Consider the following 24418-nt stretch of genomic DNA (forward strand, 5'->3'; position numbering starts at 1 on the left):
TTGATTATGGATGACAGGGGAAGGAGCACAATTGATAGTGTAGACAGCAGTGAGGGCAGCTTCCCCCCAAAAGTTTTCAGGGCAGGAAGAAGAGAGAAGGAGAGCGCGAGTAGTGTCAAGAATATGCCTATGTTTCCGTTCAGCACGGCCATTTTGCTGGGACGTGCCAGCACAGGAACGATGAGGTAGTGTACCATGACTCTGAAGAAAAGAAAGAAAATCTGAATCCCGATATTCCATAGCATTGTCGGAGCGAAAAAGTTTGATGGTTTTGGAAAATTGGGTGTGGATCATTTGGGCAAATCGATAATAAAGGGTTTTGAGGTCAGACCGAGTTTTCATGAGAAAAATCCAAGTAAACTGTGAAAAATCATCAATGAAAACAACAAAATAACGAGATCCCCCCATAGTAGTGGTAGGGGAAGGGCCCCAAATATCCGAATGTATAAGATCAAAAGGTGCACAAGAAACAGAAGTACTTTTATTGAATGATAAAGCAGGTTGTTTGGCAAGTTGACAGGGTATACAATCGAAAGTATCTGGAATTACATGACCCAATTGTCCACTAGAAACCAAAGACTTTAAGCGAGTAATAGAAATATGTCCTAAGCGACAATGCCAAAGATGAAAAGGAGATAATGAGGAAGCAGATGCAGGAGCAGCGATCTGAGGAGAGGCAGGAACATGAAGGTGAATGAGCTCATAGAGACGTCCGTGCTTACGGCCGATCCCAATAGTCTGCCTCGTCTGAGGGTCCTGCACCAAACAATGAGTAGCAGAAAAGGTGACAGTTAGACCAAGTTCACATAATTGACCAATAGAGATAAGGTTTAAAGTGAGAGCAGGGATATGATAAACTTGAGGTAAAGTTAAGGAAGATGTGGAAACAGTACCAAGATGACGGACAGGCATGAGAGAACCATCAGCAGTTTGAATTGAGGGAATATGAGGAGATGAAAAGATGGAAGAAAATATAGTGGAACTGGAGGTCATATGATTACAACAGGCAGAATCAAAATACCAAGAAGAGTTACCTGGAATTACAGACAAAGCAGTAGGAGGAGGTGTACCAGAAGGGGAGAGAATGTGTTTGAACATGGCCTCGACATCCGTTGGAGAAAAGAGATGGGTAGACGGAGCCGGAGACTCAGAAAAACCCTCAGTGGCAGCAGCAGCAGTGGCAGTGTGAGGAGACTGATTGCCAGAATGAGGTTGATTCCTGGAACGATGAAAGCTCCCCCGAGAAGAACCACCGCGAGAAGAATGGCTGTTGGAGGATGAGCAGGATGGATGGCGAAAGCAATCCTGTTGCAGATGACCAGGACTAAGTTTGTTGCAATATCGGCAGGTTCTGACCGGGCAATTGACCAGGAGATGTGTGGAAGGAAGGCCCCGATTCTGACAGTAGAGGCAGGCAGTGGTCTGCTGGGTGAATGATGGCCGGTACGGGGGAGTGGCAAGAACAGAGTCCACATGATGAGTTTGGAGAGTACCAAGACGAGTCTCTTCTGATAGCAACTCAGAAATAGCTTGTTCCAGAGTGGGCAAGGGATGGCGATGAAGAAGAGAGGCACGTACGGGCTCAAAAGATGAAGTGAGAGCCATGAGAAAGTGCACCAACCTTTGCTGATTACAATAAGCAGTAAATAAAACAGCATCTTCTCGGTGAGGCCAAGTCGGTTCGGAAAGAGCAAGCTGGTCCTAAACGGAGTACATTTGAGAAAGGAAGTCATTGATGGACTGACTAGATTCTTGGCGCATCCGATGAAGTTGGCTCTGAAGTTGATATTGATGAGCAAGACCAGTAGTCTGGTATCGTTCTTTCAAAAAATCCCAGATGTCTTTTGCAGGAGTAGTGACAGAGTCAAGCTGAAAGCGACCAAACTGAAGACTGATAGAGGTAACAGAAGTATTTCGAAACCAGGTAATGATTTGGTAATTCTTACTGTCCCATTCCTCAAGGCGATCTTCATATGTAGGAGTAGCAGGAGAAACAGTGGTTTCAGCAGTGTCTTTGACTGGTTGGGTCATGTCCCCGGTGATAATTCGCCAGAGCTTCTTTCCTTTTGAGGAAGGAAGACATGGCTTGGGCCCATAGAACATAGTTGGAACCATCCAAAATAACGGAAATGGGATGGGAGGCATCAGGACGATCCATAATGATAGTGGAGTAGGGCTAAATAGAGAGGGATAGACCTGTAGGAGCAAAATTAGGTAAAACAGAGTGTACCAGTGAGTCCGGAAGGTCAAAAATAGCTAGGAAAGGTGGGCTGTGTAGAGATGATGTCAGCAAGATGGAATGTCAGCGGCGCACGTTAGCAGGGAGGGCGTGCGGCGCACGGTAGCAGAGGGGGCTGGCGGCGTATGGTAGCAGAATGGCGCACGTGGGTGCACAATAGCGGAATGGCGCACGCGCGGCTCACGGTAGACGAACGGCGCACGCGGGTGCACGGTAGCAGGCGCGGCGCACGACAGGGCAGGGTGGAAGGCGCGTGGCAGCGCGTGTGAGCGTGGCAACGGAAGCAGAGACGCGCCGAGCAAAGGAGCGGCACGTGAGAGCGCGTGAGAGCTTTTCTGGTGATGGGCTTGGTGCCGTTGGAATCGTAAGGAGATTCCGAGCTGTTTGGTGTATTCCACTGTGTACGGGACTAAGCACCAAAATTGAGGGATGCCAGAATTGTATTTCTGGGCTCTGATACCATGAAAGATTGGTAAGGAGGGAGAGAACAGAGAGAGACTGAATTGAAGAATTGGTGTTGTTATGTTATATTTCAGTTCATACAAAAGAGTGAGCTCCCTCTCTTTATAGAGAGGTGAAGGAGACAAATGGAATCGGATGCATAGGCTAATTACATTGAGATATGCTAAAGCTAAAGTGAAAGTGTGGCCTTTACAGCTACAAGGCCCTTTACAGCTATACATGTTAGTGGGGTGTATAGTGGGATGTATATTATATGTTAACAGTTCTTAAGAAATAATTTCACTTCACTCGATTGAAACCTTAGTACGAATGGCATTGGACAATCGTTATCTAGGATGTAACAGTGAACCTTGATGGTAAATGGACTCAACAAAATGGTTTGAACTCATTTTAGAATAACACAAGAATGAAAAACATACGAAGAAGAGCATAAAGCAAAAGAAGAGTTATTCTTTCACGCTGAAATAGTGTAAAACATATCCTATGATCCTATAATATAAATAATATATTGTTAGAAGATATAAAAGGTATGATTAAATTTGTCTCATTTATTGAGTTTGTGATTAAGAAACGACTAAGTTTTTTTTTTTTCCTCATAATGTAACTAAGCAAATAATATTTTAAATTTACAGAAAATCTGGTACATAAAAGTTGCAAATAAATTTTAAGTTGACTGAAATTTGAAAGATTAAATTTAGAAAAATATATCTTTACAGTTTACATATATAAATAAAATAAAAAAATAACGTCCAATTAGTGCACATTAATGTGTTTGGGAGGAGAAAAATTGGGTACACATCTAACCTTTGACATAATACACAAAGTGGCTCCCCCGATAATTGAAATGTTAAAGTCAACTGAAAATTTGAAAGATAAAAGTTACAAAAATAAGTTGTGTAGTTTTGGGATTTTCCGAACTTTAATGATATGTTCTCTTGTCTTGCATAATAGAAGATTCCCATAGAAACAGTTTTGGTAAAGAGCTAATGAGGAAAATTAGTAAATGAGCACACACACAAGTACATACACATATGGGTGAAACTTTGATGCATTTTTTAACATAAGGGTGGTCTCACTCAACTAGATTGGCTCCACAACCTAAAATCTATACATGTGGAGGCTTGTAATGAAATGGAAAGTGTGTTCTCACTTTCCATGGCCAGAAGGCTTGTGCAACTGCAGACACTTGAGATAAGAAGATGTGACATGATAGAAGCAATTATTCTGAGCGAAGGAGGAGAGCATGAGATTGCAGCAACATCAACAGCAAATAAAATTGAATTTCCTAAACTAGACAAATTGTATCTTCACAAATTGCCAAGTTTCACTGCTTTCTGCGAAGCCATGAATGTAATTGAGCTTCCACGGTTGAAAGATTTAAATCTCTCTGGCATACCAAAGTTCAAGAGTCTCTGCAACCCTACTTCGGTGAGTAATTATGATACTGTCATCCAACCTCTCTTCAACAAAAAGGTTTGCTTCTTTGATTGAACAACTTAATTTTGCTACTTGATTTTGGATTCCTTTTAATTCTAATTATTATTCTTTTGTTTCCAGTGGAACTTTTTGGCTCTAACATATTTCCTTGAATTTTTGCATAATTGTGTTTGATGTGTAAATGTGGATTGGACATGTTCAGTTAGAATATGTTGTTAGGATCAAAGACACCCAGAGAATTATCTCACACACACAGAGAACACAATATTTACGTGGTTCGGCCCAATGCCTACATCCACGGACAGAAATGAGAATTATCACTAAAATGGAGCAAAAATACAATTACAGAGGAGGAGATGAAACTCACTCAACTCACAGCTCTCACTCTCCAATTTCTGATGATTCTCTCTTGGTTGTCTACTCTCCTCTCAACCTCTATTTATACATATCATGAGGGAAGGAAGCCTGACAGCAATGGTGAGTGGATTGGTTAGTGGGGAGGTGCCACTCCCACTCTCTCTAAAGTGGTCTCCAACCACCCCACTCTCTCTAAGGTGGGTTAGCCACTCACATGGGATGATAATAACATAGCCAACAAATCACCCCCTCAACCCATGTGAGGTGATAAACTGCACACACTGCTGCTAATCTTGTCACGCCCAAATTTCAACAGAATCTCCATCTCCTCATTGAGACGCTACATCCCCTGAAGCTAGAGATAATACACCAGAGATACAAGAAGATGAGGGAATCCTACATCCTCAACTCAACTCATACCACTCTCTGATTTGGAGAGAGCCTCTGCTCCTATCTCCCTCAGATCTCTTCTACGCTTCCTGTCTCGGATGTCTTCACTTGCTATGCTTGAACTTGCGCAACCAAGATATCTTGACACCCCCTGATTGGATGTCCTGCACCCCCTGCTCGGGATACCCTTGCATTACCGTGCAACTCCTTGCATTACCGTGCAACTCCTTGCATGATGAACACTGGAGCAACTAGAAAACTTCAGAGTTTGACACATCAACATCCTCAATTTTCCTTGCTCGGAGCTTATTTCTGAACAACCAGCCTTTGCTTTCTGCACTTTAGAACAACTTCCCAGCGATCTCATACGCCCGTTGTCTGTGCTGCAATCCCTGATGTTCGGTTCAGTCTCACTTGTACGTCCGTACTGATGTTTGACAGTTAGCCCTTCTGCCAAGACAACTTCCATCGGTCTGTACAAGTTATCACTATGCAACTCCGTGCATAGTGCTCGCACCCCCTTATTGGAGTGCATTGCAACGCTCACTTTGCGACTCGAGATTGCATCCCTCCTTTCCATGCATCTTTTGAGAGGTCGCAAAATGTCTCTAACACGGAAGCAAAAGAAACTCTCTTCTTCACCGGCATAGTCTCTACAGACTTGGTTTCTTTGCTCTGAACTTTCTTCAAGATTGGCTTCACTGGCTCAGCTCTGTGCACCTTTGAACTGCCTCCTTGCGTTCCCGTGCACCGTTTTCGCCATTCCTGATGAAAGCCTTGCTCAATCATACGCTTTGGTTGCGTATGTTCTCTCTTTGTACCCTTCGACTGGCATTTGACAACACTCATCTTTGTCAAAACTTCTCCTTCCAGTCTGTACAATTTGTTGCACAATTTGCCTTGCAACAATTCTTTATCACCTCTGCGTACATGAAGAACCCCGCCACTAGATGAGAAACAATTTCCTTTTAGATCTAGCATACTCAGGGAGATTAGATTCCTCCGTACTCCTGGCACATGTCGGACCTCAGATAAAATTGCTTTTCTTCCATCCTTAGTAAGGAATCGCACTGTCCCTATGCCGACAACTCTGTTCACTGTGTTGTTGGCCATCCGGATAATGCTACCGCTGACTCTTCGGTAAGTGGAGAAAAGCTTCCTATCCGCACATATGTGGAACGTACACCCTGAATCCAAAATCCAGCCGGGTGTTTCCAACTCTGACGAGATTGTAAGCATCACCTCTTCATCGTCAGAGGAATGCACTGCAACTGCTGTAGTTGAGGGACCTCCGTGTCCCTTAGCCTTCTCTTTGGCTTGTCTGTCCGCCTTCTTCTCTGGGCAATCTCTTATTACGTGATCCTCTTGATCACAGTAAAAACACCTCCTCGTGTTGTCCTGTCTGGACTGTAAACGCCCTCTGTTTTTACTTCTTCCTCTACCTCTGCCCCTTTCTCTATCTCTGCCTCTACTTTCTGTGACAAGGGCATGTGACTGCTCTCCTTCCATCTCTTTCTTCCTTGCCTCCTCGTTGAATAAGGCGTCTGTGACCATCCCCATGGTCAGCTTCCCTTCGGGTGCAGAATTACTGAGAGAAACCACCAACGTCTCCCAGCTGTCTGGTAAGGAACTGAGTAATAATAATGCTTGCATCTCATCCTCCAACTCCATTTTGATTGATGCAAGCTGGTTCACAAGGCTGTGGAATTCACTGGTGTGTTCAGCAACAGACACACCATTCTTCAGCTTCAGGTTTATAAGCCTTCTCATTATCAAGGCTTTGTTTCGTGCGGTCTTGGACTGGTACATGCCCTCCAATTTCATCCATAGGGCATAGGCGTCTGTCTCTTGGGCAACATGGTGGAACACACTGTGGTCAATCCACTGTCTGATTTGACCGACAGTCTTCCGGTTGGTTTTTATCCAGTCCCCATCCTTGTCTCCATCTGGTTTGACCCCCTTTAGCGCTATAGGGTCAAACAAATCTCTACAATACAGGACGTCCTCCATCCGCGGCTTCCATATCGCATAATTAGAAGCGTTCAACCGTATCATCGGCCCTGAAACTGATGTGGATTCCTTCATCATCCAGAAAGTAATCTCTGTTTGAAAAACAGGCTTTGCTGTGAAGTCCGGACGGCTCAAATTAGCCGGAAAAGCACTTCGGATTGCCAAAATAAAAACTGCAAATTTTTGAAAGCTTATTTGAAAAATCTGACCGTACGGATGTGTCCGAAATATTCCAAATAGTTGGAAAGCACTATTGGATCACCAAAATCGGACCTCAAATGGCTTAGATGTAGCCAAAATAATTTTAACGGTTCAGATCGGCAGAATCTGGTGCGCCTGCGAAGCACCAGATTACTCCTCCGGTTATGCTGACGTCAGGCTGACGTCATCGGCTCAGTCAGCGGCTCGGTCAGCGGCTCTGGCTCGGTCAACGCGGCTCCTGCTCGAGTGGCTTGGTGCGCGCGCGTGCGGCGCGTGTCGCGCGTCAACTCACGCGTCGTCTACCTTTGTCCGCGCGTGTGGCGCGTGTCTGAGACTAGGACCACGCGCCGGGAGCCTGCACGGCGCGTGTAGGCGCGTGACGCGACTGGGATTCACGCGCCAACTTCCAGAGGCGCGTGAAGGCGCGTCCGGCCTCCGTTGGGTGTCTGCTTTATATTTCTGGACTCCTCTCGTCGAGTCCTTGCTCCTGGTATGCTCAAAATCTGATTTCGAGCAATACGATTTCTGGGCAGTTTCGGAACAACACTCTGTTTTTCCGCAAAACGTACAACACCGGCTCTGATACCACTTGTTAGGATCAAAGACACCCAGAGAATTATCTCACACACATAGAGAACACAATATTTACGTGGTTCGGCCCAATGCCTACATCCACGGACAGAAATGAGAATTATCACTAAAATGGAGCAAAAATACAATTACAGAGGAGGATATGAAACTCACTCAACTCACAGCTCTCACTCTCCAATTTCTGATGATTCTCTCTTGGTTGTCTACTCTCCTCTCAACCTCTATTTATACATATCATGAGGGAAGGAAGCCTGACAGCAATGGTGAGTGGATTGGTTAGTGGGGAGGTGCCACTCCCACTCTCTCTAAAGTGGTCTCCAACCACCCCACTCTCTCTAAGGTGGGTTAGCCACTCACATGGGATGATAATAACATAGCCAACATATGTTTGTGAGTAAGAATGCTAAACAAAGCTTCATATTAGTATTGACGAACAAATGGCTATTTTGATATCTTTAATTTCGCCTAAATTTAGTTGAACCATACCAAAATCCAATTGTAATGTTTATTATGACCAAGATTTTGAAAGCATGCATATATTACAAATTTGAATGTCCAATTGATTATTTTTCTAAAAATATTCGCCAATAATGATGGTAATGCTGATCGAGAGTGGGAGAGGGTGGTGTGATGGTTGGGCAACGTGGTATTACTAGTTGAAAAAAAAAAAGGGAAATAAGAAAGGTGAGATAGGAAAAATAAAAAAGAAAATGAAGTGTTTAACTTCATAAATGTTAATATCAGTATTTTTGAAAAAAAATTGTTGCTTATGTCATGCACTCTATTAGTTTGACTTATCAGTTGATTATTGTGGGATCTAAGAAGCATGGACACAGACACATGACATGACACAGATACACAAATTTTTTTAAAATGCAGGACACGACACATTGAAGATACATGCAAAACATATAATTTATATATTTATTATATGTCATATTTTTAAATATTTAATATTTATTTTTATCATATTTATCAACCTTAGGTATGCTATTTTAGTTTTTAAAAAAAACAAAAAAATATTATTTTTTTTGAAAAAAATGGTCCTCGGCATGTCTCCAACGTGCCAGCAACATGTCCTAGTGTGTCCACAAAGTGTCCGAATTGTGTCCAGCACATGTTCGTGTTCGATACATGTTGAACACCTGTACGTCATCTCTTCTCTAGAGAGGTGTCCGTACTTCATAAGATGGGATGTGATTTTTAAAACGTAAAGAGTGAATTTGTATTTTTGATAAACCTCAGGGGTGTATTTGTAATTTATCATTTTAATTATGTTTGTAACGGGAGCTTCTATTTGCACATCCCCATTCCCCTCTTTACACACACTTAATAAAAATTATTTTTATTATAATTTTATTTTCAAGTGAAATTATTATTATAGACATGAAATAAACACATTCGGAAGTTAAATGTCGAAAAAATGAAAAAAATTTGGAACTCTACTTCCGAACAAGTTGTTTATTTTCAGAACTCTACTTCCGAACCAATTGTTTATTTTCGGAACTCTACTCCCGAACCAATTATTTATTGAAAAAGATGTGTAAAGAGGAGAATGAATGTGTGCAAATAGAAGCTCCCGTTTGTAACCCTAGGAATGGATTCTGCAGGTTAAATTTAGTAGCATTGAGAAAATGTTTTTCTCTCGAATGGATAACCTTATAGAGATATGGCCTGGGGAACTTGGAGCTAAACTAAGAGAGATGAGTATTTACAAGTGTCATGGGCTGTTGAATATTTTCCCAGCCAATTCGGTTAAGTTCATGCAGGACCTTGAATTACTTGAAGTAAAGGAGTGCCGATCTGTGAAAGTAGCATTTGATCTTGGGGGACTAATTGTTCGGGAAGGCCATCCAGCTGTAGCACTCTTTTCGTTAACAAATGTGAAGCTAATCCACCTACCAAAGTTGTCGCATGTTTGGATGAACAATTCAGCAAGAATTCAAGGCTTTAATCAGTTAAGATCCTTAAGAGTTAAGGGTTGTGGCAAATTGAGAAATCTATTCTCATCTTCTCTGGCCAAACTTTTTGTGAAACTACAAGAATTAGATATAACTGAATGTCTGGTGATGGAGGTGGCCATTGCCAAGGAACAAAGAGTAGATGATGAAGTGACACCAAGTACAATCATATTCCCTCAACTGACTAGTCTCAAACTCAATGCTCTGCCAAATTTGATGAGTTTCTGCCCTCAGGGTTACACTTTTGAAGGATCATTCTTGAAAAACCTACAAGTGATCAATTGTCCCAAAATGGAGGCACTCCCTTCAGTATTCCAGCACATACAAGAGCTACAAAGGAGCAATGATGGATTCCATGAAGATGTTCAGAAAACAGATAAAGCCCCAAGAAAGGTGCATTAGTTTACAAAATTATTAACATTCTGCTATTAATTAACTCTTCTTTGTAAATCTTTCTAAGAAAATATTTCGAAGATCCCCTATATAACATTCAGCTACAAAGGAAAATAACTGTCGGGTAAACAAAATGGATTACTCTTTAATTATCATTCATACAGTAAAAGAGATTTGTCTTTCAAAGCATGCTAATTGAGCCTCAACTAACTAGGATCAGGAATTGTTGAGTTGAGTTGATTCAGTGTATGGTCAATTGGGAAAAAAATTTCATGCCCAAATTTCTATGGTTACCTTTTACTTCAGAAGAAATGATAGTCTATTGCAGCCTAATTTGAAAGTGTCATAGCTTTCATTCTTAATAGAAACTCTATTTGAATATTTTGCTTGTTATAGGAATTTTCTTTTAAAATTGATCTGCTATGCCACTCTCTAAGTTTCAAAACAATGTTTTAGTAGGAATTTAGGAAACAAAGTTGGTAAAGATTGATCCTGGGAGTTCTGTTCTATTTCACCATTGAACAATTCATGGACAAAGAACCTAGTATTACAGTACTGTGAATGCTAACATTTTTACAATTATGTTAAAATCTATAGTCACTGTCAAGTGATGGTAGTCTACTATGGCAGTTACCTTTGGTCATAATTTATAAGAGAAGACATTATCACCATTCCCCGTTGTGCATATGAATCAGTGAGCATTCATGCAAGGGTCTCATTTTATTTGAATCGCTTCCTATTGAAATTAGCCATACCCTTTCCTGTGATGTTTGGCTACTAAACTCCTTTCAATGCCCTTTATCGACAGATGGATCTTAATCATTTTTTAGATCATTCCTATGTGGAGTTATTCTGGTTTAGTTACATTTGTCAAGGGTTTTGCTACTTGATATGGGTCCCTCATGACAATGGTTGACTGCATTATTTGATCCATTTGTACTCCATATTAAGATAAAACTATAGCCACTTACAGGAATAGGCCTTGTGTCTTCCTTTAGCAATATGCTTGGTCATTTTTTAATTAGAAGCACCATTAAATGAAAAGAGCAAAAATGGGGATTGTTTATCCTCCCATGTTGTGCTGCAAGGATAATAATGGTAGGGTCAAGAATAGTCTAGGCTAGTAAGGGAAGTAAATGGCAGGATAATAACTGTAAGTGATTTCATATTTTTTCTAGCTTCTTTTGGGTGTTTGTGTTATTTTATTTTTTATTCTTTAGATTGTGTCCATGTTCTGACTTTGTTAATTTGCAGTGTTTTCCCCATAATCTAATTTGCTCTGTGAGACTTTTCTTCAACATTTTGGGTATTTAATTGTTATTCTGATCCCATCATTAGAAATTTGTTTCTTAAGGGATCTGCCATTAGCAGCTCACCTTTGTATTATGAGATTTGACATTGTGTTTGTGTGAATTTGTCTAACCCTTGCTAGGGTGAAGCATTCTTCTTCTTTGCCCATATAAACAAGTTATTATCCTCGGGTGGTTCACAGCCATAAAATAACACCCATTTCATTGTCGAAACCCTAGAAAATCAAGTTCGAATCATCTACAACCTTTCCCCTAGATTTTGGCCATTACAACCACCCTAAAACATCGTAAAATAACTGTCGCCAAGAAAATCCTCCAACTTGCAACTTTGAAAAAATTAAGCCCAAATTGGCATTTTATACCTAGGAACCTGAAACTTTCTTCTCCCTTATAAAATCCTAACCTTGAAGTTTTCTTCAACTAAAATCCACTGCAATTCCTATTGGAGGCAACAATACTACAGTTTTTCTAAAGTTGTCTAGCATTCCCCAGACTCGCTTTAATGCAATGGTTCACCCTTTTTTTCGCCTTGTCTTCCCACAATAGTCACATTTTAGCTAATCTTAATTTTCACCCCGAGATTAGTTGTATCTCTAGATGGCGGAGTATATGCTAAAGCTAAAATGTCCAATAGAATGAATGTAGGATAGAGATCCTTCTACTTTGTTCCTGCTGAACAGATGCATAGGTTTAACTGATAGTGGAAAAGGTCTCTCTACCAAGAACTTGAACCTGAACCCAGTCAGACTATACAATAAGACTAGCATAAAAATCACACACACGCTTCTTATCAGCTAACTTATGAAACTTGGCAGCATCGGATGGGCAATTAGTGTGGAAATCCTGATAATAATCCAACTCCTGCTAAAGACTATCATGCTCTGCATAATATAAGGTTGCTGTCATATCTCGTTGGTTAGTTTTATGAACCTTCTTCCATAGTTTATAGACTTGAGCATCATTACCCACTTAAGTCTGTGCAATAACATTTCAAATCTTACTTCTCGTATCGAGAAGTTTAAAAAAAAATAAATAAATAAATAAAAAAAACACACACACACACACACACAAGCAAGAGATGGCTACATAGATGTATGTAGTCATGACATCACCAATAAATTCTCTTAACACCATTTGCTATGGTACAGATAAGTCCATCTGCTGGTGGCTCTTGTGTCTCCTGTGATATATCCAGTTAGGCCTCAAGTAGAAATCAACAAAGCACAAGACCATGACCAAGTGAAGTAGTTGCTAAGCATCCAGCTTAAATGCTTAGGCTCAAGGCACAGTGAGACACAAGTGAGAGGCTATATAAAAGGTACATCTTTACATAAAAATATGTTAAGCAGGAAGAGTCTTTTGGAATTGTTAAACTAAAATTCCATTAATACAATTATTTCAAGTGATATGTTTTTGACTTAAATGGTGACTGACTGAGATTTTAGTTAGTGTTGGTCTTCTTACATGATACAAGTATTTGATAGAGACCTTTTGTGGGTTTAATAGGGCTTTATTTGTTTATTTATTTTCGTTTGTTTCTTTCATCTTTTATAATTTTCTAGCAATTTGATATTCAAGTAAGTAAATAGGTGATTTAAAAGTATGGGAGCTCCGGCTTAGTCAATAACTAATACTATTAGGCCATGTTTGATTCACAAGGCTAATAGTGAAGGTATTAATAATCCTATAAAATTAGTGTGGTATTCACTATCTAATTGGATTAGTAGGATAAATTATCGATTTGCATTGGATAAGAAAACATATAAAGGTAAAAGAGTCTTTTTATTTTATTTCCCCACTCAGGATATATAATTCCACCCCTACCTCATTACTATAATTCTACAAATTTGTTGGATTAATTATCCAATGGATTAATAATCCTGAAACAAAATTTTAAAACAAACACAGAATTATTAGGCCTACGGATTAATAATCCCAATCCCGTATCTAATCCTATCAATCAAACATGCCCTTATGTCACTAACACATTTTACGGTGAATGGACTATGCAGATTATTTTAAGAAGCGAGGGGGAATTGGCTATCATGGGAATAGATGATGCAACTGAGATATAGCACAGCCAACTTGTAGCCAAATGCCTTCATGAAGTGAGATTGATGTGTGTCCAATGCTGTGGGAAACTGTCAACTGTTACTACATCGAGTTCAATGCAAAAGTTTCACAATCTTGCACAACTCAAGGTATGGTGGTGCAATTCAGTGGATGTCATATTTGACCTCGAAGGGATATGGGCTGAGGAAGGAACAATCACTCAGTTAAGTGAATTGGATTTCAAGTACTTGCCCAAGCTGATGCATATATGGAAGACTAATTCTACCCAACAAACTCAGTGCTTCCGAAATCTAAGATCTCTGAAAGTGAAGAGGTGTGACGGCGTGAGATACATATTCACACTTTCCATGGCCAAAGTCCTCTTGAATCTAGAATGTCTAAGAGTTGGACATTGTGAAAAGGTAGAAAAGATTGTCATGAGAGATGAAGAAGAAGAAGACGATGAAGTGATCATGAACATGTGCAGTACTGTTTTCCCAAAATTAAGGGCAATCAAACTTAAAGATCTTCCAAGTTTTGTGTGTTTTGGCCCTGGGGAAAATGATAGGGCACTACTTAATATTTGTATACAACCATCTTGTCGGAATTGATATTGACCTTGAGGAGGCAACTTATTTGTCCCGTACTTGTCCCATCTTCAGCTAAAAAAGGTACACTTATGGTGTGTTTGGTTGGAGGATTTGGGGAGGGATTTGGAAAGGGAAAGAGAAAAGGTGTGTGAAACTATGTGAAATTTAGGCATGTTTTATTTATATTTCACCTAACTTTTCCATTTCCTTTTCCAAATCCCTCCTCAAATCCCTCAACCAAACACAACATTAGTGAAATACAATGCTCAGGAGCATGGATCGATTGCATGTGTGATTGATAATTTACCATTCAACTGCTAACAAGAATTTCTCAGTTTGAGTGTGAAATATTAGCCACATTACAAAAAATAAAATATCTAAATTGTTTTCTGTTGATACTTCTGACCACCAGTCCTATCAAAATCATCTTCAGGAAAATGAAAAAATTAGTCCATTTCAATTATACTTGAAGATATTTACTCTGACCTTTATGAAAGATGTGGAGAACTTGTTGGCAGTTGGATTAATTAACATCCAATCGAGAAATTCAAAGCAAGATGGAAATGTATCATCTCTATCAACCAAATATATTTTTGTAATTGTCTCAAGACTTTCTTTATAGGTTGAAACAACATAAATCTATATCAGTCAAACAGATCTGCATAAGCCTTTCCTTTATTTAGAAAATATATCAAGAAGTAGAACATAAATCTTAACATATAATTTTTTATTTTTTTTTTCATCTCTTCTTGTACTAGCTGTTTCTTCCACTCATTTTCTTTACTTATCTTTTCCGTTCTTTTCCATTTTCATCCGCAACATATGGCAGACGCGACGCAGCTCAGTGGGAGGAGGAAGGTTGTCCTTTATGACAGGAACTTGGAGGAAGTTAATGATCCATGAAGCAAATGATGGATATTTGGTCGAATCTATTATGTTTAGATCAGCAGCTTCCTCTGCAAACTTGAACCAATATGCAACCCAACCTATCACAATATCAAGAAACCCTATTATCTCTCCTCCAAAGAACTTTTTCCCATTTTCTCCTTCTATCTGTCCTTCAAGATGTTGCAATGCCTCAGCCATTGATTCAAGTGCCTTTGCTCGATCCTGTCCAACTGAATATAGTGCCTTGTTTGCTGTTTGAAATAACTGCACCAATAATGGTCATCAAGAAAGCTCATGAAAAAGTTAGCAAATTGGAAAAGAAGGTACTTATTGGAGGAAGGGTGTGTTGGAATGTGTCACACGTCACATGGAGTTGCCCCATCTGTACTAGGCTTCAGTTTTCCTCTCCTTAATACCTGGTTTTAAGGAAAAGTGTGGGCTGGACTTTTCAATTTGGTATCAGAGTTTGGTTGGGCTTGTGATTGGTGAGGGTGTGTTGTCATTTGGAGTTGCCCAATCTATGTTGATCATAAGACTTCAGTTTTCCCCTCTTTAATACCTGAGTTTTAAGAAGTGTGGATCGAGCTTTTTAATTGGGTGGCATGCCTTATACTATGTCTTTGTTTCTCTTGCCTAAAGGAGTCATTGGTGAGTTGGAGTTGCAGAATTTTAGGCATTTTTTAAGGAGTGCTTTGTTGCTGTTATGATTATTGAAGGCACTGTTGCTAGTTAAATTTTGGGGGGTCAAAACTGTGGGTGGTGTTGCTGATACAGGACCTGTTTTGTTTTGTATTTATTTATTTATTTATTTATTTTAATATGTAAAATTGGGATTATGATTATGGAAGGATTCTTTGCTAGTTTGTTCTCTGCGGCAGCAGAAAATTCTATCGGCGCTTTGGTATGCCCTGATCTAACTTCTTGGTGCTCTGCTTTATCTGCACTTGATGTGTGAGCGAAAGATCAATAATGCTATGATCACTACATTTTCTTGTTTTGTTTAGTTTACCATGTGCATTGGTAACAAGGATGAGCGGTGGGGTCCATTTAATCAATATAGCGTTGACGAATAAGGTGATGTAAACAAATTGTGGGATGATGCATAGGCTGCTGATAGCTAGGGAGGTGATGTGTTTTTTGGGGTGTTTTTTTTGAGCTTTTGTTTTCTGTTGTTGGCATATTGTCTAACTTTTTCAATGTTGGGATGTGCCTTTATTCATGAATATATATATATATATATATATTAGGAAATGTTTAAGTATTTAGAATTGCGTATTAGGAAATTGATGTAGAAATAAATTGAGAGTTGAGATTCAAATTGTGTATTGTGAGTTCATGTATAGATTAAATTTGAACCGCATTTATAAGTTTGGGTAAAATTTTGAGTATAAATTTTGGATATGTAGTGTGATTGTTTATTAACTTATTTTAACTTATTACTTGATATGACTGAACTCGTTTGTAGAGCTATTCAACATATGAGTTCAAGAGCTGAGGGCAAAAAGATGCTGAGCAAGAAAAGAGATAAGTGAATTGGTTACCGACATATGATACATAAAATTAATTTAAAAAACAAAAAATAGTTGAATCAATAATGAAATTAAAATAACAGATCAACTACCAAGTAAATATATTTTGTTGTGGATATATCAGAATGGAGTTCCAAGAAAAATCAATTTAAATATTCATGAGTGACAAACAACATATATATATACCAAATACACATGAAAATAAAATAGTAAAAAATATGAAAAAATTATATGACAAACCAATTTTTCTCTTGAAAAACTACTTGTTAAATTTTCTTCGCTTTTCTTTACTTCATTTTTTAGCTCAAAAAAAATTCAATGATAGGATTATTTTGGAAACAAAATCAATTTATTATTCTACTGACGTTTATACTAATTAATTTTAGAAAGAGAGTATCACCTGTTCATCTACGAATTTTGCCCAAAAACGAGCGTAAGCTCTCTCTAGAGGATCAATTGGCAAGATAGGATTATCTTTCCATGTCTCATCAATATACTCGAGAATGATTAGTGATTCGGATATCACTTTTTTGCCATGAATGAGTACCGGAATCTTCTTATGAACTGGATTCAATTCGAGAAGTAATGAGCTTTTGTTCCTGAGATCTTCTTCTACAAATTCATAATCAATACTTTTCAATTTCAAAGCCCATTCAACTCTGTGACTAAATGGGCTTAACTTTGTTCCCAAAACCTGCAAATCACTCCCACCCATATTGTTAATGTTGTTTGTGCCACTATGATGATCACATAGAGAATTGTTGTGTATTTTTGTTGAGCTAGAAGTGTGATTTATTTAAAAAGAAGCACAAAACTTGAAGTGTTTTTGTTTTCAATTAAAGTCAATGTCAAATAAGTATTTTGTTTTAATTTATTGGACAATTATTGATACCAAGAAGAAGTTGATGTCAAGTAGAGACATTTAGTAAATTGGACTTATTTGTTAAGGAACATTTCCATATCTCTCTAAAGATTTCTTATCAATATTACTACTTCACTTATTGTTTTGTGATTTTAATGTATGTTTGTTATCATTTGGCTTGTAATATTTTAAACAGTAATGATATTTTAAATAGTAACGATTCATCTACACAAAAGTTTCACCCGACTGTCTTTGAATAGGTTTCCTACCCGTCAGAGTTTGATTTCTTACTAGTAAGAGCCTCATTCAAGAGGGTTCGAGTGAAAAATTTATGTGAATAAATCATTAATCTATTTTAAATGAGAAAATGACATAATTTTATTTAATCATGGTTACATTATGTGTTCTATATGTGAATATTTTATGTGTTCGTATATGTCATCATAACACATTATATACATATCATATGCATCCTATCACAAATTGGTACTTCCTCCTTCTCAAAATATTAATTTATTATTTTATTTTTTATTGTTCCAAAATATTAGTTCATTTTCAAAAATTAAGGACTAAATAATATGAATTTTTTATTTTGCCCTTCTTTTAAATTCATTAACAATGCAAAAAATACAATTATGACAAGGAAAATTTACCAATAAATCTCATCTTGAGGAATGACGATCCATTTAGTCGCAAAGATTTTTTTATAGACCAATTAGTTCCATTGATTTTGAAAATAAATTTAATATATTATTTAAAAATTGAATTTACGATTATAATCTTGTTTTTATTATGCTTCCTCCTCTTTTTTTCTTTTGTGCTAGAAAGTTAAGATACACAATTTATGAGAATCAAATTTGGTATAAATTTTTATATAAGAATCTTTTTTATTTGGAAACATTTCAAAAGGAATACAAAAATGACTTGATATATGAGATTCTTCAAACATTCTAAAAAGATGTGGGATTCTTCAAACATTTCAAAAGGTGTACAAAAACTCCTTAGTAAGTTTTGGACAAATGTATAGTTTCAAATTATAACATTCTAATGTAACACTCAAACGTAACACTCCAATGTAACACTCCAAAAAAATTCTTAATATACTTTTTTCAAATGTAACACTCTAGAAAAACTCGTTAGTGTAGCACTCTAATGTAACACACAAAAAAATTTCTTAATGTATTTTTCTCAAACGTAATACTTCAAAAAAAAATTCTTAGTGTAACATTCTAATGTAACACACAAAAAAAAAAAATTCTCAGTATATTTTTTCCAAACGTAACATTCCAAAAAAAAAAAAAACTCCTTAATGTAACACAAAAAAAAAACTCCATACTATATTTTTTTCAAACGTAACACTCCAAAAAAACTCTTCAATATAAAATTTTAATGTAACACACAAAAATTTCATAGTGTACTTTTCTAAAATGTAACACACTAATGTAACACTCCAAAAAAGGATGTGAGATTCTTCAAACCATTCTAAAAGGGGTAAAATTTCTTAGAAAATTTTGGGAAATGTATAATTTCAAACTGTGAATGTTACGTTTGAAAAAAATATACTAAGGGATTTTTTAGTATTTTTGTGTGTATTACATTGAAGCATATTATATTGGAGTGTTATGTTTGGGAATATATTGATTGGAGTGTTACGTTTGGGAAAAATACATTAAGGAGATTTTTTTTTTTTTAATTACTATATTGGAGTGTTGTATTTGAGAAAAGTACACTAAGAAGTTTTTTTAGTGTTACGTTAGTCTTTTAGTGTGTTACACTAAAGTATTATATTTGTGTTCGTAATGTGAGATTTGTTCTAGAATAAGTAATTTTATATTTGGAAAAACTCGCTTTTATTCCAAAAAAATTAAATCCAAACATGTAAGTGATTACCCTTTTGTGTAATTTATACTTTAATGGGACCTTTGGATTCATAAGAAAAAATGAAAGACTAAATAGTTCACAAGATCACATTTTGGGATTTATTGGTGTTTCAGCCTTATGACAGTTGATATTTCCAAAAAAAATGAACTATCAAAGGGTAATTTTGCAAAGATAATATTTTTAAAATGTAATAATTATACTACCAAAAAATTTCCCAAAATGGACTAAGATATTGAGATGGAGAGAGTATAATTTTACAATAAAATTTCATAACATTAACTACAAAATACGTAATCTCACCACAAATAAGCGTAACAAAATGTACAAAATTTTGTGGTTCATGTAAGAAAAATTTATAGTTTGGTTACGACATTTTTTGTTACATCAATTTATGGTGAGATTATACATTTTGTGATTGATATTACGAAATTTTATTATAAAATTACACCAATTTATAATAAGGTGCATATGATATGCACCTCAAGAGTTGCACAAAATAGAGTTTTCCTTTTTTATAATAATTTGATGCCTTTATTTAAAAACTAAAAAGCAAATTACACTAACGGTCTTTCTAGTTTGGGACTTGTGTACTTTGATCCCTAACTTTTCAATAGTGATACATTTCATCATAAATTTTGAATCTCATTCCAAATAAAAACAATTGAAAACATTGTTGCTCAATTGCAAGGGCAAAGTTGTCAATTTGATAAAATATAAACTAGTTTGACAAAGATAAATGTCAAAATTATTTTTAAATTTTTAAAAATTATTTCCACCCACCAAAGATAAAATTATATAAAAATGATAAATATTTACATTTTTATTTTTTATAAATTAATTCTTAGTATTTGTTTGGATGATGATCATGTAATGGTAGTTGTTTTTGTTGATGTTTTTGGAAGAGTATCATGTAATAGATGGTTATATTTGTTGTTAACAGATATTTTTCTATGGTTATCATGTAACGCCCCAAAATAAATACAATAACCCGTCCACAATATCAATAATTAATGACAATGATAAAGTAATCATCTCTCATTAGCTTCCAATTAAGCTTTACAAAAGAGCAACATATGCTGACATACATTTACAAGCCTAATCCTGAATCTATAGCATACATTACATAATAAGGGAATAGGACGAAAGTTAAAACATATAAGAAATGCCCTAAAGGCTTACAACTTTCCAAGACGGTGCTTGGTTACAATAAAAGTGGAATTTAAGTCCAATACAGTTAAAGGCCATTGCCCTGTACAAAACACATACAAAAAAATCAACAAAATGAAACTCTTACTCCAAGTCCTCCCAAGCTATTGCCTTAGCGGAGGCATGTCATTAACACATGAAATGTTTTTCCCACATAGAATGAGCCAAAGCCCAGTAAAAGTAATCCAATACAATATATGAATCTTAACAAAGATATAAGGTGAATGCATATGCAATACTTATGCCAAAATTTTTTGTATATATTTCCAAACCATACAATGCCAGGTTAATATCACAATTCATAAATCATTTATTTTACAATAAAAAAACAAAGCAATGAATCATACTCTAGGAATTTCAAAACAATTACAACCTTTCACGAAAATTTCATCCGTGAAAAACCGTAAATCGGCATCCATGTAAATGTAGGCTATACAAGAACTACTATTGCCATTTCACAGAAATTCCATCCGCGGGATCGACACTCATGTATATGCGCGGTTTTTAGGATTTTCACCATAAACACTCAGGCCAACTTATTTCAACAAAACAATACATGTTTCCCAGATTCACCCATTTTTCTCAAAACGATAAACATTTCCAATGTATAAGTATGAGATAATGCTCAATGCAAATAAATGAGAAAATAGTTTCAATTCTCCTAATTCTCATGCAATTTCCACAACAATCATAGTTATCCTCTACCGATAACTCAAAACAGATATTTCTAAACAAATAATTAATTTCCATAAAGATAAACTTTCAAATTTTTAAGATATGAGTGATAATACATAGCCAACTCCATCATCCTCATCAAACCAATCCAATTTCACATTTTCAACACCAATTCCATAATTTATATAAAATCAACATTTCACATAATTAGTGCAAAACTCCATTTTCTTCCAAAGTCAATTCTACATATCAAAACCAACTATTTTATCACAACTCAACCTCATTTCCAATCACACAACCATTTTCATAAAATGATTAGAAAACCCCTCTTTTGAGTTTTGACCAAAAACCCTAAATTTATTCAAAATTTTTCTCAAACCACAATATTGCTTCAAAACACAAATAGCTAAGTTAAAACTTATAGAAAGTACGAAAAATCCCTACCTTAAGCTTAGAAGACGAGAGGGAGAATGAAGGAAATTTAAATCCCTACCTCAAGCTTAGAAGATGAGAGGGAGAATGAAGGAAATTTAAAAATGCCAAAAATCAACTTTGCTTCGATTAGAATGAAACCCTCGTCGAGCTCTATCTTTTTAACGAAGGAACACATGTGAAAAGATCGACGGATCTAGGTGAATTTGAGTGAAATAGATGGGTTTTAGAGAGAGAGTGAGAGAAAATAGGGTTTTGAAATGTTTAGAGAGAGAGAGAGAGAGAAGTGAAAAAGTGACTTACAAAAGTGACTTTACTAACTGATATGCGCGTAGCTCGCTCGAGCGCAAGAAGTGTCGCTCGAGCGACCAGACACAATAAGTTACACCGCTCAAGCGCAAGAAGTTTTGCTCAAGCAAAGAATACCAACTCCTAGAAGTTTTACCAACAGAAGCCCACTGCTCAAGTGAACTCAAGTGCAAGAAGCTTTACTCGAACGAAGAATTCCAATTTCCCATACTTTTGCAGACCTGTAAAAGTACTGAGAGTAGACTACTCGAGCGCAAGAAGTGTCATTCGAGCAAAGAGGCAAAATTCTAGGCAATAATAGTTTAAAAAAAACAAGCTACCGACCCCCGGCCTGTACCAAATGCAACCAAAACACAATGATGACCAAACTCAATGAGGTGTAAGATGAATAAGGACATGAACAACCATATACAACAATAAAACCTGGATCCAAAACATCAAATTGGTCGAGTCTAAACCAGAATCACTATATATCATGTAATTGATGGTTATTTTAGAATATTAATGTATAATCACTATGTTTAATATATGAAATATTTGATTTAATAATGATATCAAAATTGTTGCCATGTTTTATTTTTAAAAAATATAAACTAATTTAACAAAAATAAATATAAAAAAATTATTTTAAATTTTTTTTCTACTCTGCCAAAAGATAAAATTTTATAAAAATGATATGTTTTTAATTTTTTTTTTCACCAATTTAATTTTTAGTTTCGTAGAAAAAATTTCTAAAAACTAAGCCAAACAGAACTTTATAACTAAGAAAGTTGCAACATTATTCTTTAAAAAAAGGCCATTACATTTCAAACAACATACATATTAACGAACACAAAATAAATTGTATGACGACTGTACCCTTCAAGTAGATTGTTTGCAAAAGAAACATCTTTGATTATCATTATTTGAATCAAGATTCTAAATTCAAGGTCAAATGTATCACAATTGAAAAGTCAATGATCAAAGTGACACAAATTCTAAACTACAGAGACTGTTAGTGTAATTCGTCCAAAACTAAACTATATAAGTCTTAGGGCCTGTTTGTTTTAGTCCAAAGGCCATGGGATTAGACTAGTAATCACATGGGTTCTACAAAAATTGTGTTTGGTTCGAACAAAACTCTAGGACTAATAGTCCCTTAAGACTATTAATACCCTCCAAAGAGGGGACTAACAATCTCATGAGGGAGATGAGTTTGGTATTCTAATCCCATGGGATTGGAGAATTGGAGGGGAATAGTTAATTTTGCCTTCCATTTTACAAAAATAACAAATTTATATTTTGTATGTGTTTTTTTTGGTTATTATGTCATTATATATATATATATATATATATTAAAATAATACAATATAAAAAATATTTATAAAATATAATTTTTAATATTAAAATATATCAAAAATGTCAAAGGGTATTTATGGTATTTCATATAGCTAATCCCTTCATTAAAATATGTCACAAGGAAACACAATTTTTCTTAGTCTCCTTACTAACAATCCCAACACTAACAATCACATTCATCCTACCTCAAAAAATAAACGGGGCCTTACAACTAAGTGCAAAACAAATGAACGACTCATACACAAAAAAAACAACGCCCAAATAATACACATTAATGTGTGTTTGGAATGGGAAAAATTGGATACGCACCTAACCTTTGGTATAGTGTCATTTAGATTTCTATAATTTTAATTTATTTAATTTTGATCATGAATTTATGATTTTGTTTTAGTTTGGTCAAATTGATTATAATTGTTAGTGTTTTTCTTTTTCTTTTAATAAAAACGCACACATGAGCGGTGGCATGTGTTATGTTTTTATATGCAAAATTGTAAAGTTGTTTAACTCAATGAGAACTTAGTGACTATTTTTTTTTCAAAAATTCTAATTATGGCTATCAATTAGATTAAATTTACATAAAATCTAAATTTAAAGGTCAAAATTAAACTAATTAAAATTAGCGTGAAGTACCAATAAATTTCCAAATGTGATTTTATGAACTGTTTAGTCCTTCCTTTTTTTTCTTATGAATTCAAAGGTCTCATTAAAGTAAAAATTATACAAAAGAGTAGTCATTTACATGTTTGAATTTAATTTTTTAGGGATAAAAGTAGGTTTCTCCAAATGTAAAATTACACATTTAGACAATCCGCATTATTGAAGTTTTGGATTTTCTCTCATTCTGGAACAAATCTCACATTACGAATAAAAACGTAACATTTTAATGTAATACTCCAATAACGTAACACTTCAATATAACACACTAAAAAACTCTTTAGTATACTTTTTCCAAACGTAATAACGTAACACTAAAAAGAAACTCCTTAGTGTACTTTTCCCAAACGTAACACTCCAATGTAACACCAAAGAAAAAAAAATTTCCTTAGTGTATTTTTTCCAAACTTAACACTCCATCAATGTAATCCCAAACATAACTCTCTAATGTAACATACTCCAATGTAACACACAAAAAAATACTAAAAAGTTCCTTAGTGTACATTTTCTAAACGTAACACTCACAGTTTGAAATTATACATTTGACCAAAACTTACTAAGGAATTTTCGTATTCCTTTTGGATGGTTTGAAGAATCTCACATCTTTTTTTTTTTTTAGAGTGTTGCATTGGAGGTTTTTTTTTTTTTTTT

At 36.0% G+C, this 24418-nt stretch overlaps 2 protein-coding genes across 3 annotated transcripts; one reads left to right on the top strand and one right to left on the bottom strand.

Annotated features, from left to right (window-relative positions):
- The first annotated feature begins 8079 nt into the window (after window positions 1-8079).
- LOC114310448 (disease resistance protein RPS2) lies at window positions 8080-15766 on the top strand. 2 transcript variants are annotated; one of them, XM_082898679.1, is made up of 4 exons: window positions 8080-10041; window positions 12500-12669; window positions 13364-14074; window positions 14823-15766. In XM_082898679.1, the coding sequence occupies exons 1-2, from the start codon at window positions 9322-9324 to the stop codon at window positions 12548-12550; spliced, it is 771 nt and encodes a 256-aa protein (XP_082754805.1). In that variant the 5' UTR covers window positions 8080-9321; the 3' UTR covers window positions 12551-12669; window positions 13364-14074; window positions 14823-15766. The 2 variants fall into 2 exon arrangements, with proteins under 2 accessions (XP_082754805.1, XP_028112220.2); XM_028256419.2 differs by lacking the exon at window positions 12500-12669.
- LOC114310449 (glutathione S-transferase U7) lies at window positions 14558-17225 on the bottom strand. The gene is made up of 2 exons (XM_028256421.2): window positions 16811-17225; window positions 14558-15145 (listed from the first exon to the last, which is right to left on the bottom strand). The coding sequence occupies exons 1-2, from the start codon at window positions 17123-17125 to the stop codon at window positions 14774-14776; spliced, it is 687 nt and encodes a 228-aa protein (XP_028112222.2). The 5' UTR covers window positions 17126-17225; the 3' UTR covers window positions 14558-14773.
- Between the last annotated feature and the right edge of the window lie 7193 nt (window positions 17226-24418).

The sequence above is a fragment of the Camellia sinensis genome, chromosome 12, assembly GCF_055761805.1.
Source record: "Camellia sinensis isolate YWXY chromosome 12, ASM5576180v1, whole genome shotgun sequence".
Classification (NCBI taxonomy): Eukaryota; Viridiplantae; Streptophyta; class Magnoliopsida; order Ericales; family Theaceae; genus Camellia; species Camellia sinensis.

Bases quoted from the DNA above. Each gene is read 5' to 3' on its own strand.
- LOC114310448 (XM_028256419.2), top strand. From the start codon at position 9,322: ATGTTTTTCTCTCGAATGGATAACCTTATAGAGATATGGCCTGGGGAA. The intron at 10,042-13,363 runs GTGCATTAGTTT...TGGACTATGCAG, and splicing joins CAGATAAAGCCCCAAGAAAG to ATTATTTTAAGAAGCGAGGG.
- LOC114310449 (XM_028256421.2), bottom strand. From the start codon at position 17,125: ATGGGTGGGAGTGATTTGCAGGTTTTGGGAACAAAGTTAAGCCCATTT. The intron at 15,146-16,810 runs GTGATACTCTCT...TTATTGGTGCAG, and splicing joins CAAAATTCGTAGATGAACAG to TTATTTCAAACAGCAAACAA.